Raw genomic sequence first — 15,506 nt, 5'->3', positions numbered from 1 at the left:
GGAGCTGTTCGAGGTCGCGGAGCGGGACTTCAGCAGGCGGGACTTGAAGGCTGCTGGGCTCTTGCCCGGCGCTTCCGGTTTGCCTGCGATCCGATTGGTCGCCTGCTTCCAGCGGGAAGGGAACGATGGAGCTGCGGGCGGAACTCACCGATCGGAATGGGCTGAGGTGGCCGTTGCGGGTTCGCTGCGAGCCTCAGGGAGAGCTGCGGAGCCTCGTCGCCGGCCTGGCTCAGCTGCGAGAGCAAGTGAGCGCGCTGCTGGGCCCTCTGGTGGAGCAGGAGAGTGCTTCTGGCGATCGCGCTGGCCGGCGAGGTGAGCGGCTCTTCAGGCCCCGACTGAGGCGTGAATTCTCCCTCACGGGAAGGCAGAGGAATAGGCCCCAAATCCCGTGTCTTGATTAGCGCGTGCATGCGGGGAGACCTCCCTCTCTTGTTTGAGTGCCCAGCTTCTAAGGGTTTGGTGTTAGAGATGTTGCCTTCCCTTTGTACGTGGAGGTCTTCAGGTGGTTATGCGTCGGTAGACCATTTCCCCATGAATTTGTCCGGACCTCTTTCAAACCTACTTAAGAAAGACGGGATATAATGGTAGAATGGTCTGTTCTACTCCAATTTGCATTTTTGGATGCGCCTTCATGTAAATAGTTACCTGAAAATTATTTTTAAAGGGAGAAAGAGCCTACTGTTTGCTCTGCTAGTTCTTTGCTTGAAGGGAGGATGCTCTTCTTGCTAAAAATGCTTTAAAAAAGTGTTGCCTCATGCCCAGAATTTTTAAGTGCCATTGTCCATCCGGCCACCTTATTCCCATCTACTCAATGCATAACCTAGGCCTAAGGTAAGGGCTATTGACAGATCTTTTATAAGAGCATTTTGCGTATCCCTTAAATCATGTGTATTTTACAGAAGTCCATCCTTTTACCACTATCTTGCCATCCTCTGACACTAAAAACCATTGTTCTAACAAAACCAGGGTGCCGGGAATTAGTGACTACACTCAAATTCACCAACCTGGTGTTGTCCAGCTGTTTTGGAATAAAATTCCCCATTTCTGTCCATTGGCCATACTGGCAGGAACTGATGGGTGCTGAAGTTTGAAGCATCAGGAGGACACCAGACTGGGAAGGATTGGGATACACCAAATGTATAGCTGCACAGGGTACATTCCTTTGCATATTTAGTCCTACATCTTTGCTGACAAGTGAATGCTAGTGGTTGTAAGGCCTTTTCAATCTAAGTATGTATAGGATTGCACCCGTAAGTATAAGTAATAAAGTATTTGCTTACATCAAAATTGTATGTCAGAATTCTAAAATAAATGTAGAATGAAAATCTGACAGGCTTTTGTATTTTTTCTTATATAAAATTAGCCAATTGATCTGATTAAAATTTTAAGGTGATGAAGAAGATGAAGATGACCAGGATGAAGATGAGGAAGAAAATCAAGTTAATGTCAAAGCATGCCCTAGTGGACCACCATTAAAACGGACAAAAACAAACTCCTCATAAAAACATCTTTTTTAAAGCATTTGAATTTTATTCTACAGACAACTTTTCCTACAGGATATATGCTGGGTTTTTTCTGTTAGAAACACTGGCCTTTTAATTATTTCTGTTACTAATTATGAAAGAGAAGATACCAGTTTATCATTTGAAATTAAAAAATGGTTTGAAATAAAATGGCATGTGTATTTATTTTATTTATTATTTATTTAAAGTTTTTGTATGCCGTCCCCTTGTTATATAGCCTCGGGATGGCTCACACAAATATGTATGAGATGGCTGTACTATTTTAAGATGACTATTTAATTCTGAGAGTTTTTTAAAGTTTTCAGTACATGAGCTCCAGTATATTTGCTCACCATGGCAAGCATGATAAGTAGATAGTTCTCCTCCAAAACGAAAGCTGGAGAAGTGGGGAGCAATTGTTTGAGCAGTTCTGTAGGATTTGCTTGGCATCTGTGTGAACAAGACAAACTGTTTTAGTCATGTAGGGTCAAACAGGCCCACCTAGAAACTGCTGATCTTTTATGTTCCAGAGCAGGAAAGACAGAGGGGGAGAGGAGGAGACATGCCCTCTTCCCTGTTCAGCATTTCCCTTCAGAAGAGTGAGACAGAGTAAGTGAATGTTGGGAAGGAGCATGTGCTTTTTGCAACAAAAAGACTGATTTGGGGCAAGAAAGATTGGCAACTACAGCATTCTTTGGATAAAACCGGATGTTAGGGTTGCTGCCCTGTAAGTTACTTGAACTTCTTAACACAAAATGTAATAGAATTTTTAAAGCATTTCTATACTGGCCTTCAGATATGTCATCCCATGATGTGAGGCGGGGATAATGCAAGGTACAATTCAATGACATGTCTTAACTTAGGGAGATTTTGAGCCTGCCCACCTACCCTGCCTTTTTTCTAGTGGCAAGGGGTAGCAAGTACTATAAATACGACATATCATGAATGAAAGTATACAAATGTTGGGTTTTTCTATCAATCATGTACCATTTCTACATAATAAAGAGACTGCATTCAGATGGAACACAATGCCTTAACTGTATTATGTGAACAAGCCGCGCGCTTATCAGGTCCTTCCTTTTTTGCAGTTTAGCATTACATCTGAACCCAGACAAACATGGTTACTCTTAACTATGGCTTACCAAAACAAGCATTTCTAAACAATGCTTAATTGTATCTACAGCTTAGGGTTCATACATAAAATTAAGCTGTAATTACTTGTAAATGGAAGCAGCAGCTTTCTGTTTTTCACCTATGGCAGTCTGTGAGGGAAGCATTCAAGCCTAAGCCTTGTCTCCTTAATTACACAGTGTCTCACACAGTGATGCCCTGCTTCCACTGAGATTCCAAACCTACAGGTGGGTATTGAAAAAGCGACAGAGGGAAAAAGCAGTGCACGGCAACCAGTCAGAAGACTGTGGCAGGCTCTGTGACAGCAGTTGCCAGGCTGAACAGAATAGTGGAAAATAGAGACAGAATTATCTGCTCCAGGTACGGGCAGTCCTGCCACCAAGCTAGGGCAGAAATGTGGAAACTATGGTAAACTGGCAACTGGATTCAGACTGAAAATCAAGCCGTGAAGAAACCTTACAACAAGCTGTTGCTTTTCCATGTGGTTTCATGAAAACCAAACATACTGTGCTTCAGCATGGATGCTGGGTTCAGACATGATAATAAGCCATGCCTCCATAATTTCCACTGAGGCTTTCATTCTGTGTGAACCTGCCCCTTGCCTCTTTATGTAAGAAGAAACATAGAAACAGAGTGAGTCAGAAGGGGCCTCCCAGGCCATCTAGTGTGACTCCCAGCTCTGCTCATGACAAGTCCACCATGTGCATGTCTAGTCTATCTTTGAATACCCTCACCAATGGGGCCTCAACCACCTCCCACTGAAGCTCATTCCATATCCTCGGGATCCTAACTGTCAGGAAGTGCTTCTGGCATCTAAATGGAACCTTGGATCCCTGAACTTTGCTCCATTGGAGCGCGTCCTGCCTTCCTCTGCAGGGGAGAACAGGTCTCTACCCGCCTCCATGTGACATCCCCTCACATACCTGTATGTTGCCAACATATCCCCTCTGAGTCTCCTCTAGGCTGAAGAGACCCAGTTCCCTCAGTCTCGCCTTATACAGCATCCCCTGCAAACTGGCCACCAACCATCTTGCTTAGGGTGTATTCAGATATCACATCAAACCATTGCTTGCCCTATAGTCTAGAATCCAAGCTGTGCTTTGATATTCACAATACGTAACAGGATATGGTTATTTTTTATTGTTGTATTTTATACTCTGCTTTGTATGTACTGCTTCAAAAACAAGGCTGAAAAAGAGTCCACCCACAATGAAGGCTCTAGAGTTTAATTGTAACAATGAGTTAGTAGACTAGGCTGTCTAATGAGATGTTGGCCTGTAATCAAGAATGAAGTTTGATAATGTAACTTCGGGAATTTTAAATTCAGGCAAGGAACAATAGCAGCAAAGGTTCCAATTAGAAATGTAAAGTGGCAACAGAAAGAGGAAAGGAGAAGTTGGCTCAAATAGAAATGTTAGCATTACAAAAAGGGTTCTTTTCTGTGAGCTAGCAAGGGAGTCCACTCAAAACCTGGCAGCCAATTTGTTTTTCCCTTTAAGACTTACATAGCTTGATACTCAAATATATTGTAAAATTAATCCTTTCTCTGTGTACTAACAGAGGGGCAGTTGGATACTCCCTGAGAAGTACAACAGATGTGCCACTGGGAAATCGTACTGAGAACATTGCTTAAATTAATTCTACTTGCCCTGTAGGTACATAAGCATTCCTAACTTGTGCTATCATAATTCCTTATTCTTCAAGGCAGTAGGACCCACTATGATTCATATGCTGGTGGCATTGCAAGTAGCAGATTAAGCACAGGGCTCGTTAGCTGGTTCACATGCCAAACATGCACTTATGTGACAGTCCTTATTCTTGAGTGGCAAGTTGTTAGCACACAGGTACTGCAAGCTGATTGGATGTTAGCTTGTAATAATAGGCTTGGAATAATAGCGTATCAGCATTGATAAGAACTTTTCAGCAATGCCGCATATTGCAGATATATCTGAAGTAGCCCTGAAGGTAACAGGATTTCTGCAGACACTGACAGCATAACAACACACTTTATAGTTAGACTGGGGACCTGGGAGATCAGGTTCTAGTCCCCATTCAGCCATGAAATTCACTGACTTGGTCAGTCCCACAAACTAACTTACCTGACAGGGTTGTTGTTCTGAGGATAAAATGGGACGATATAAGCTGCCTTGGGTTCCTCGTAAGAGGAAAAAATTGTGATATAAATGCAATGTAATATTGTTTCCAATAGCACTCTATTCAGAAGAACTTACTTCATGTCAACTGTATTAATATAAGCAATATTGTCTAACAAAGTCTACAAAATGGAAACTTTGTTACTGTTATGAACAAATAGAATGTTTACACGGAATCCTCAAAAGATACATTAAAACATGTTTTCATTCCTTCATCCCTAATGAAATTAAGCCACTATGTACTGCCCAAAAAACTCTGAAAGGCATTCTATTTCTGATGGTACAGATTATACTTACTTCCTTTTCAAAAGCAGTTTAAACAATACCCAGCTCCATTAACATTCTTTTTTAAAATTTTCTTTTGAAGGCTTTCCAGATAAGCTTCTTCAATGTTACTAGCTTTCTGAGATCAATACATCAAACACAAATTAGCAGAAGCCAGTTCTGGGATTTTAAATATATTAAAGGAGTGGTATTTTCCAACACTTGCCTTTTTTTGCATACTAGTGCTTGTTTTTACTCTGCATCTTATTTAACTTTTCATACACATGCATGACTCAAGATGCCAAAATGGACAGAGCAAACAGATACACATAAATATTGCCCCAAACTGTTCTGGGCCCCTGAAAAATAATTCTATAGAAAGCATTGCAGACAACTAAAGAAAAGATTTGTTTTCTTTTTCAACATGCATTTCTGTGTTGAAATCACAGAAATCAGATCTCTCTTCCCAGGAGAAGGGCTTATTTCCAGTCCACCTTCCCAGAGTTCAGCACTCACAATATGTATAATGGGTAGATAAACAGGCAGCTGCCTTTCAACTTGTGAGACAACCAAACTAAAGCAATTTACAAATAAGTCTCCCCCACCCCCATTTTGGCAGCTTGCTTACAATATGCTATTATTTAAAGAGTGAAGGGAAGAACATGCCAGGATGAAAATCTGGGAACAAGCAGAATGCTTTTGTGACTGTCCTCATTAGATCAGCCTCTTGGGCTTCTTGTTGTGTCCACATTCCTGTCAAGTGCAAAGACTAGAGATTGATAACATGTTCTAACACTGATATCCAGTATGGACCACAGAAAAATGCTTCCATGCTATATTGTGGTATATGTTACAGATTTCAGGTGCCATGTAATTGAGAGGTTGACTAGCACCTCACAGTGTGGATATTTGCATGGGACTATACTTTAGACAGGAGCAGGAACCTTGCCCCTCCAGGTGTTGACTTCAATGCCTTATCAGGCACAGCATGGCAAATCTTCAGGGACGATGATAGTTTAACTCCAATATCTGTCTGGGCACTATGTCCCCCACTCCTCTTTTAAAGTATCAAGCCTCCCTGAAAATTAAATTAACTTACAACCTTCTTTAACAACCAACTTCAGCTGATTGTGTTGATGTATCAAATTGTTTATTATTAACATTTGGCCATAATATTTGATTATTGCTTTACTGGATAGATGTTAGGAAAAAGTAGGAAAAACAAGAAAAGGATCATTTTCTTTTAGTCGTGTGTGAATGGAGTTCTGTTTTATTGAGTGCAACATTATTAAAAGAGAAAGCACAATGTCTCAAATGCCACTTTTATGATCATTCCAAATTGTACACATTATAACAAAAGAAAAGTCATTTTTCACCATTTCTCCTCTTAGGGGAAGCTTGAAGAGTTAGGGCTGGGCTGGGGAGGGAGCACACAGTGAAGGTTTCATATACATTTCCCCACAAAAACTTCCAGGATAGTGTAGAAATTCTGCATCATAAGGCAAATATGAAAAAGTCACCCTCTAGCTTCAAAGAAGACTGTTATTTCAGCAAATAGAACGCACCAATACTTAAAATCAACCTTTTAAAAAGATAGATGCTCTATTCAGTAGTTAACATGGACAAAAAGAATTTCAAGTTCCATTCATATGTTCAATTGAAACAGCCAGCCATCTTCTGATTCTCTAAAACTGTTCATGGAAAAGAGCAGAACGACTTAAGTGTCAATCAGCTGCAGTCTGCTGATTTGATTGGAGGCCTTCACAAACGTTTGGTGACGGTTGCAAACAACAGCCAAGCAGATAGGAATTATGCAATAACCCACTGTTTTGGGATCAGCTCTTGTACATGAGTACAGAAACAAGAACATCTGTAAATAGGGGATTAAAAAGATAATGGCCCACAGCCAAAAGGGTACAGATAGCAGTCGTGTTTTTAAGGAGTGCATCCAAGTGGTTTCTTCTCTGAGTTTCTCAGGGGGCTGCTGAATATGCTCCAGTGCTAGTCTGTTGTAAGTCTCATTGATTTCGAAGACATAGTAAAATGCTGCTGCACTTGCTATTAGATACAATCCCACACCAATCCATCCCATCCTCTGACGGAAGTTCATCATTCTCCATGCTCTGCACCTTAAAAACAAAGATAATTATTAAGCAGTGTAGAGAAAGCATCAGCATGTTGTAGGATAAGATTGGATTAGCATTGCTAAGGCACTGTTTTTCAAAACCTATTTTGTTTTTTTTAACCTCTCCCTGTGGAGATCAACAAGATGTATAATATCAAACAATAAGGTCAAGGTGTTTTGTTTTCAGCAGGGAGGAAGTGGTTCACAGAAAGAAGAAAGATATAAACTGCAATTTTCAAAGTACTTATTCTGCAGTAAATCCAATTTAATTTTATTTTGACAGAATTTTAGCCTGCCAATACAACATATGTTATTTCTTCCCACCACATCACATTGGTTTAACTCCGTGAAGTATAACCCTGAAAAGCAGGTAAGGATCAAAGGCAATTGTTACCTGGACTACATGTCAAGGTTATTCAGGGATTTAAACCTACATCTTTCCAGTTCCAGTCTGACAAAATAAACTTGTCTATGGATCACGGTATCAATCAGTATAAAGCATAACACCAGGTGTTTTATGCTAGATTTGCCTTCACCATTGATATGCATGCCTGAAACTGAGCAAAGAACTCATGGATACAGTCATAAACTATTTTTCAAGTTATAGCAACACTGATTCCTAGCTGACAAAACACTCCATAGACTACTCTTTAACTAGCCTTCACAATTGCAAAAAGACATAGAATCATAGAATAGTAGAGTTGGAAGGGGCCAAGAAAGCCATCGGGTCTAATTCCCTGCTACTGCAGACACCAATTTACCGCATCCCACTCAGATGTCAGATGGCTGTCCAGTTTCTTTTCAAATGTCTCTATTGTGGGAGAGCCCATGACCTCTCTAGGCAGCTGGTTCCACTGTCACATTGCTCTGACAGAGAGAAATTTTTTCCTGATACCTAGCCTGAATCTGGGTTGTTGCAACTTGAGGTGTTTATTCTGTGCCCTACATTCTGGTATCAATGAGATCTTGTCCTTCCTCTTTGTGACAGCCTTTAAGGTACTTATAGAGTGATACCAGCCCTGCCCTCAGTTTATTCTTCTCAAGGCTGAACATACCCAGTTCTATGAGTTTTTCCTCATAGGGCAGTGTTTCCCACAACCCTAGATCATTTTTGCTGCCCTCCCCTGGACTGTGTCTATTTTTTCTGCATCTTTCTTAAATCTTGGTGCCCAGAGTTACAGTTCCATGGAAAAGAATGCTATAGTGTTCTATAGAAAATCTTCCACATCTTCTGTGATTTTCCGTGTATTGGCTGCTAAACTGCAGTCATTCATATTAGATGGGCTAAATATAGGATGTGAACTGCTAGTCTTCTAAGGAAAGCAACAACAAACCCTAGTGCTTAGTTGTCCATGAAGGAACTGAAAAAATAGGGCATGACAACCCTTTCCTGTGCTCAGTGCAGTTGACTCGTGGCTGGGTCAGAGCCAGACTTAAACATGGCATGTGTGCCCTTTGTTGCCAACATTTGTTGATAAAAAACTGAAGGAAAACAGAAATGAAGACTGATTACTGTTTGCTTCACTTAGGAACATAAGAAAAGCCATGTTATATCAAACCAAGACAAATCTAGACAGCATACTAAAAAGCAGACACATCATCCTGCCAACAAAAGTGCATATAGTCAAAGCTAAGTTTTTCCCAATTGTAATGTATGGCTGTGAGAGTAGGACCATAAGGAAAGCTGAGCATCGAAGAACTGAATTGAATTGTGTAACTGAATTTTGAACTGTGGTGTTGAAGACTCCTGAGAGTCCCTTGGACTGCAAAGAGATCAACCCTGACTGCTCTTTAGAAGGACAGATACTGAAGATGAAGCTCAAATACTTTGGCCACCTAATGAAAAGGAGGGACTCACTGGAAAAGACCCTGATGGGAATGATTGGAGGCAAAAGGAGAAGGTGATGGCAGAAGTTGACCCCATCCAGAGGCTGGATGGGGTCACTAGGGTGGTCAGTGTTGGGTTGGATGGACTCTGGGGAATGCTGGAGGACAAGAGAGCCTGGAAGAAAGTTGTTCATGGAGCTGTGACAAGTCAGATGTGACTTTGTGACTAAATAACATCAAACCAAGGGTTCATCTAGTTCAACATTCTGTTCACCTAGTGGCCAACCAGCTGCACATGGAATCCTACAAACCAGACATTGCAGGCAACAGATCCTCCTGCCCAAGTGCCCCAGGCTGTGCCCACAGACCCACCTCTCTCCTTTTCTGAAACAGAATGTTCAACTACTTGTTCTGTAGCAGATTTTTTTCCAACTCAAAATGGAACTGATAAGCACTGCAGAGAGTGGGGAAAGCTGACAGTGCTATAGTTACCCAAGCTAAAGAGATTAAACTGTTGATTCATCAGCTAGGTATGTATCCTAAAATCAAGATATTCTTTCAGGTACATTAATTTTGTTTAAATAATAAACAATCGTAAGTATATGCTATTGTCTTTATGTTTTTACAAATATTCTAATAAAATAATTTCCACATAAAGTTTGTGCTGGAATTTAACAATTAAAGTATATCACACCATCAATGTAATCCCTTAGCAAATATTTCAATTCAGCTACTTTATTAGCTATTGGGAACACTGCTGGTATATTTATACTGCACATAAAATTGACATGGATTATAGTATTAGTTCCTGTTACTAATTATGAGATATCTGGTATGCCTATGAATGGAGAATGTTGTTGGGGAGTAAATATAAGTCAAATAAATATGCTAAATTAGAGAACATTATTTAGGGCATTGGAAAATTTTCTGAAAATTGTTCTAGTTCTGCTTTTTCTGGAAAGCAGAACTAGATTACAAAGTGCAGGATCTGTATTTTTGTAGAGCCTGATTCTCACTAAGCTTTATCTACGTGAGTATTGATGTGAAAGACTAAGGCAAGAACTCCCCCACTTTGATTCTTCCTCCCTGTTTTTGTCCTCCAGATCTCCACATGAGTGCTAGATCACATAATGGGGGCTACTCACATGCTGGAGAAACTGAGCAGCCTTTTGAATCAGGCCGGTGATTACTCAGGAGTTCTATTCTCTTGACTCATTTGTGCAATATCAGAATTAATTAGACAAATCTAGAAGCAAGTCTGAGGCCCTGACTAAAAGATTCCCCAGACTGCAGCCTACTTCTTCCTTTTGCCTTCTAAAGTTCAGAAATATCATACTAGATGTCCTGACTTTACCCGGTCTTCCTCCAAAAGTGAACTACATGGGGAGTTATGATAAGCACTAACTTAACTACCAGTATATCATTCAAGGAGGAACAAAACCATAAGTCCAAGGTTTCAACTTCTGTTTTTTCCTATCTCATCTCTGACCTAGAAAGGAGCCAAGCAGTAGTAAAAACTCAGAGCAGTAGTCCCTCAGCAGTGGTATTCATTGTGGCTGCAAGATGTCCCTAATGTCACCTTCTGTCTTGAGGAGGGCATGAGAAGCTGAAATCTGCATCTGCATAAACTGCTTTAGACAAGAAAATTCAAGAGCTAGCAGCAGCAGATGCCCATTCTGGAACATATAACAAATATGGACAGCCCCCTATCCTGAAGGTGGGGTGGCAGGGGAAGACAATAGTTGATTATGAAAAAAGCAGCTGACAAATTATTAAATCCCATGAGCTACCATAGCAGTAAAGTACAAAGCATTTTGTACTGCAGTGCCTATCCTAGTAACCCATTGTCCTCCAGACGCATTGGACTGCAGTTCCCATCATCCCTAACACTGCCTCTCACAGACGCTCCAGCTATGCTGCAGCCTACCTGTGCTGTTTTAGCTGAGTGCTGCAAAGGATGAGATGAAAGTGACACCCCACCCCCACTTCCCAACACTTTAGCAGCCAATGGCTAATGAGTTTACAGGAAGATGCTCACATCACACGATACCAGCAGTTTTCTGAAATGGGTATTGAGAACAAGCAGTTCTACTGAATAAAACCTACTGGTTCTACCCAGTCAGCTTGCTGCAGAATGATTCTTTACTACAACACAAGCAAGTGATTCAACAAACACAACAGCAATAGATTGTTGTACAGCTGTAACACCCTGCTTTTATAAAGGATATAGCCCCCTTTTCCAGGCATGCCCAGAATAAAGGAATTGCTGTTACATCTGGTTGTCTTAATTACTGTGAATGAGCTCATTCCCTGGCATTGAATGAGTGGTTCAAGAACTACACACAAAAATATTTCTTGATTAATAGAAATTTCTTCTGTTGTAGAAAATCTGAATATGGACAGAGAGAGCAAGCACATTCTGCAGATTTAACTACTTTGCAGTGCAACTGCTGAAACCCATTTAAGACTCTACTTGTAAATTTGCAAAGGAACACATAATAAAGACTAGTTTCTGGTGTCTTCCAGTTGTTTTGAAATATGATCCCCAGCATTCTACTGGCCATGCTGGCTGGGGCTGATGGGAGCTGAAGTCCAAAACATTTGAAGCATACTCCGTTTTATCAGAAGTCCTGAGGCACAACTACAGGGTCAAGATCATTCAGGTAAGTTGGGAACACTTAACAGTACTACATTGTACTTAAGCAAAGTTACAGAAAGAATGTTCATCTTTTAGCAGCAGTAAAACTTGTAGAACTTGCTTTTAACTATAATCTACCACATTCTTATCAACACAAAAAACTACATATTGCTGCCAACTAAGAATCACATGGCTGTCGATATCACTCACTCTAGTTCAACCATGAGATTTGCAGTCACATGTAGTTCAGAATACAGAATATAACCAACCTGCCCCCTGCAACCATTAGCTAAATTCAGATATCAGAAGGATCTAGCAGTTACTGACAAAGCTTCCCCTTTGCTAAGTATATAAAGCACAACCCACATTTAACAACTCTTGCCTACACTTTAGTTCACTGTTAAATCAAAAGTATTTACTGCCTTGTTTTCAAATCACTACCACAACTGAATTTAGAAAACCAATATGCAGATGTGAGAGAACCAAACTCGAACATTTTTGAAACTCTTACCATCTAACACAAGTTAGAGATTATGTATCAATAATTGTACAGGCCCTGATCTTTAATCACAGTAGTTCTGATAACATTCTGTTGGATAAGTTTTAATTGGTCTAATTCTGCATTTCTTCCAGGTTAAATCATTGGGTATTAGCAATAATAGTGCTCAAGCCTCCCCATACAAATGGTAGGAGGCAGGAAAATGCCTTTCTTTCGCATTTCCAGAAGTGTTGGGTGGCCACTTTTGGAAAATGAATACTGAATTAATAGATCTTGGTTTAACTCATAAAGGCAATTGTTTTTACATGTTTAGACTACCATTACCAAACATCTGTCACCCTACTATATAAGAAATTTAAGAAATCAGGCTATGAGGTTCATTCGATTATGCTTACATAGCTGTAAAAACTTCTTTAATTACTTTTAAAAATGTTGCTTCAAGAAAAACTCTGAAGCACTAGTCAGTTAAGGTAGATACTGGAGCCCCAGGTACCTTGACAGGCTGCAATACAGGTCAGGCAAGTCTGATCTACAGTGCAACTCTAAACAAATTTTTGCTAGTAGATGCTAAAAGATGATAAACACCCATAGAAGATAGATGATAAATGCTATACAAGGTCAATGTTTTTGGGTAAGTTATTGTACCTAATGTACTTATACAAGTTTAAGTTCACATTATTGAACTGGTGGTATGTTACAGCAACTGAGGATTCATGTTTAGACAGACAGAACCCCTACGATACACCAGCATGTATAGGACCACACTCCAACAACCTACAGTTAAATCACAATGTAGGCTTTTCACATAAACTGCAGTCAACCTGTACTTTGGGTTATTCTTATATGCAAGCCAGGACAATTGCGAAACATACTGTGAGTTGTCACAAATCAGGTCACTGCGTTTGAAAGTCCCAACTTCAAAACTTAACTGCAGTCACAGTCACGTGGGCAAGGAAGGCAGACTTCAAACTTGCTACTTTTTTTTTACTAGAATTCCTGTGGTCCATTCATATGTTTTAAATTGTGGAAGGAATGTAATTCTACACAGCTAAGATATAACTATACAAAAACTCTAAATATTTAAAGCATAACTTAGCCATGTCAAGTAATCTTAAATATGCACTAGTCCTTAAATACATGAGAAGTACATTGTCGTATCAGCCTAAAACTCCTACCAACCAGCAGGCATGGGACACTCAACTGGAAACTGTCCAGAGGCTCACAAGTGGAACTCTTGCCTACTTTTTGTTCACTTCCATACTGAGGTGGGATCAGTCTCACCTTTTATCTACAATACCTGGATTCAATACTGGCCTATCTTTGCTGGTAAGAAACCAGTGCATAATCCCTGCCCTCCAATCCCCTTTCCTTTTGTGTCATGTCTTTTAGTTTATAAGCCTGCAAGCAATCTTATTTCTTATCTTATAAGCTATTTTAAAATCCTTTTTGGCTGACTGTTATAAATAGCAAAAGGTGCAATCCTATGCTTGTTAGATATAATAAATTCTACAACTTCTAGAACTCCTTTAAGTATTTATAAATTAAAAAAAGATTAAAGCTTCAAGCCTACCTATTTTGAAGTAGCCTTTCCATGAAAGGACTAGGAAGTGTATGAAGAACTGGAACCAGCAATATTTACTGTAAAGTTTGTTTTATATTGCTTTTTTAAAATTTAAACTCAAACAAAAAATGTCATCCTAACCCAGCTGCTTACAATTATTTAAAGACCAAGAACATTTCTAATGTTTGCACTGCACATAATTAGACAGTCACCCATTCAACACCAGTATTACAAACGGGATGTGCAGCTGCTGCTAGGAATGCGGTGCTTTAAATCAACAGACGGGAGCACCTTCTTTTGCCAGTCAACCACTGGCAAAAGAAATCCAGCCTAGAAGTCAGTAAGACAATCTGCTTCTCTCTACGCTATGCCCCAACTCTGGAGACTCCTCTCATTCAGTATCACTTCTCTCTCAAGTACTTCCTCTGCATTCTCCAGCATCCAGAACTTAAATCTGATCCAGAGCTCTGTAGGGGTGCGTGCTATGCATCTTCTTTACTTCCTCAGAGCAAAGGGAAGGAAGTTGCCATCGACCGGTTTACAACGGAGGAATCACCCTTTCAGAGCGGAAACTTAAAAAACAGCTGCAAGCGCAGGCACATATCATTCCCCCAACATTGGCAAAACCTGCTCCTACCACTTCTTCCTCTCCTTCGGAGGCACAATCAGCCAATCCAGCATCCGTTCCCACAGCAGTAGAGTTCCATTTTGGGGTACATGCAAAACAAACGAGCGGGCTCCTGAGCAGATGCAGAGTGCATTTCCCTCACCACCGAGAGCCCCCGAAATTGGGGCGACGGTGGAGAAGGAAAAGCTGCTAGAGATCTAAAAAAAGAAGAAAAAGAAAGGAGCGAAGGAGGAGGCGTTTCCAGCCACACTGCAGCCCCGGCCCCACTTTCTCCAGACACTGAGCAGTGCCATCCCTCACAAACCGGTTCCCGCATCAGCCTGCCTCGGCAGGCCGGCCAGCCTCTTCCCTCAAACCCGCACCGGCGAGGCTGCTCCTGCAGCCCGGGCCAGCTCTCACCTTCCTCTGCCGGGAAACACAGGCACAAACAACGGGAAGAGGCAACGAGGCCGCTCAATCACATCAGCCGACTGCCCCTGGCCGACGCGAGGGCGGAGCGGGCGCCTCACACCTCGCGCCGCTCTCCGGGTCCCTCCAGCGCGGACGCCCGGCCATCGCTTCCGTCGCCAGGACAAGCCCCGCCCACTCCGAGCACTATATCCGGGCGGCGCGCGACGTCTCGCTTCACGCCGCCACAGGGAGGCAGAGCTCTATCGCCTGCAGAGCGAACTTCCGGGTTATTTTCGACGCGGGGCTAATAAGTTCCAGCGGAGGCGGCATGGAGGACGTTTTTTTTTTTAAAGATGAAAAGTCTAATATGTAACAAAAACGTAAAATTAGCATGTGCATTGTGTGCTGATATTGTATGTGCAGGATGTTGCACATTTCATGGATGGAGAGAGTAGCCAACAAAGAAGTATTAGGGGACGTAGAAAGATCGAGAAATTACCCAATGCAGAAAACTGGAAAATTTAAGTTATATGAGAAATGAAAAGTAGAAAGTTTTGCAGCTGGCTATACAAGGGAAAATGAGAGCGTGTGGGAAAATGAAGGTTTGGCTGGGAAAAAAAATGGTTCGGGGGCGATACAATGAGTGGGTTGGCACAACATGATAAGCCACTGGTGGCTTATAAGCCATGCAGAGTGGCACCTTTTCCTGGGCCCCTGATACGCTCCAAAACTGGCTACAGCAGAGGTCCTGAGCCATCTTCCCCCATTTCTTCTCTTGCCGAACACTG

General features: G+C 41.3%; 2 protein-coding genes across 5 annotated transcripts; one reads left to right on the top strand and one right to left on the bottom strand.

Moving 5' to 3' along the window:
* The first annotated feature begins 22 nt into the window (after positions 1 to 22).
* GON7 (GON7 subunit of KEOPS complex) lies at positions 23 to 1,673 on the top strand. The gene is made up of 2 exons (XM_044436393.1): positions 23 to 312; positions 1,390 to 1,673. Exons 1-2 carry the CDS (start codon positions 126 to 128, stop codon positions 1,500 to 1,502), a joined length of 300 nt encoding a protein of 99 aa, XP_044292328.1. The 5' UTR covers positions 23 to 125; the 3' UTR covers positions 1,503 to 1,673.
* A 4,631-nt stretch (positions 1,674 to 6,304) lies between these two features.
* On the bottom strand, positions 6,305 to 14,884 carry TMEM251 (transmembrane protein 251). Of its 4 annotated transcripts, none has more exons than XM_044436389.1 (3): positions 14,728 to 14,884; positions 14,338 to 14,525; positions 6,305 to 7,179 (listed from the first exon to the last, which is right to left on the bottom strand). In XM_044436389.1, the coding sequence occupies exons 2-3, from the start codon at positions 14,379 to 14,381 to the stop codon at positions 6,768 to 6,770; spliced, it is 456 nt and encodes a 151-aa protein (XP_044292324.1). In that variant the 5' UTR covers positions 14,382 to 14,525; positions 14,728 to 14,884; the 3' UTR covers positions 6,305 to 6,767. The 4 variants fall into 4 exon arrangements, with proteins under 4 accessions (XP_044292324.1, XP_044292326.1, XP_044292325.1 ...); XM_044436391.1 differs by having other exon boundaries at positions 6,305 to 7,173; XM_044436390.1 differs by lacking the exon at positions 14,338 to 14,525.
* Between the last annotated feature and the right edge of the window lie 622 nt (positions 14,885 to 15,506).

Source organism: Varanus komodoensis, unplaced genomic scaffold, assembly GCF_004798865.1.
Source record: "Varanus komodoensis strain SLA01 unplaced genomic scaffold, ASM479886v1 scaffold3, whole genome shotgun sequence".
NCBI classification, from domain to species: Eukaryota; Metazoa; Chordata; class Lepidosauria; order Squamata; family Varanidae; genus Varanus; species Varanus komodoensis.
The sequence above is the reverse complement of the archived record's forward strand: the minus strand, read 5'-3'. Positions and strand labels throughout refer to the sequence as shown.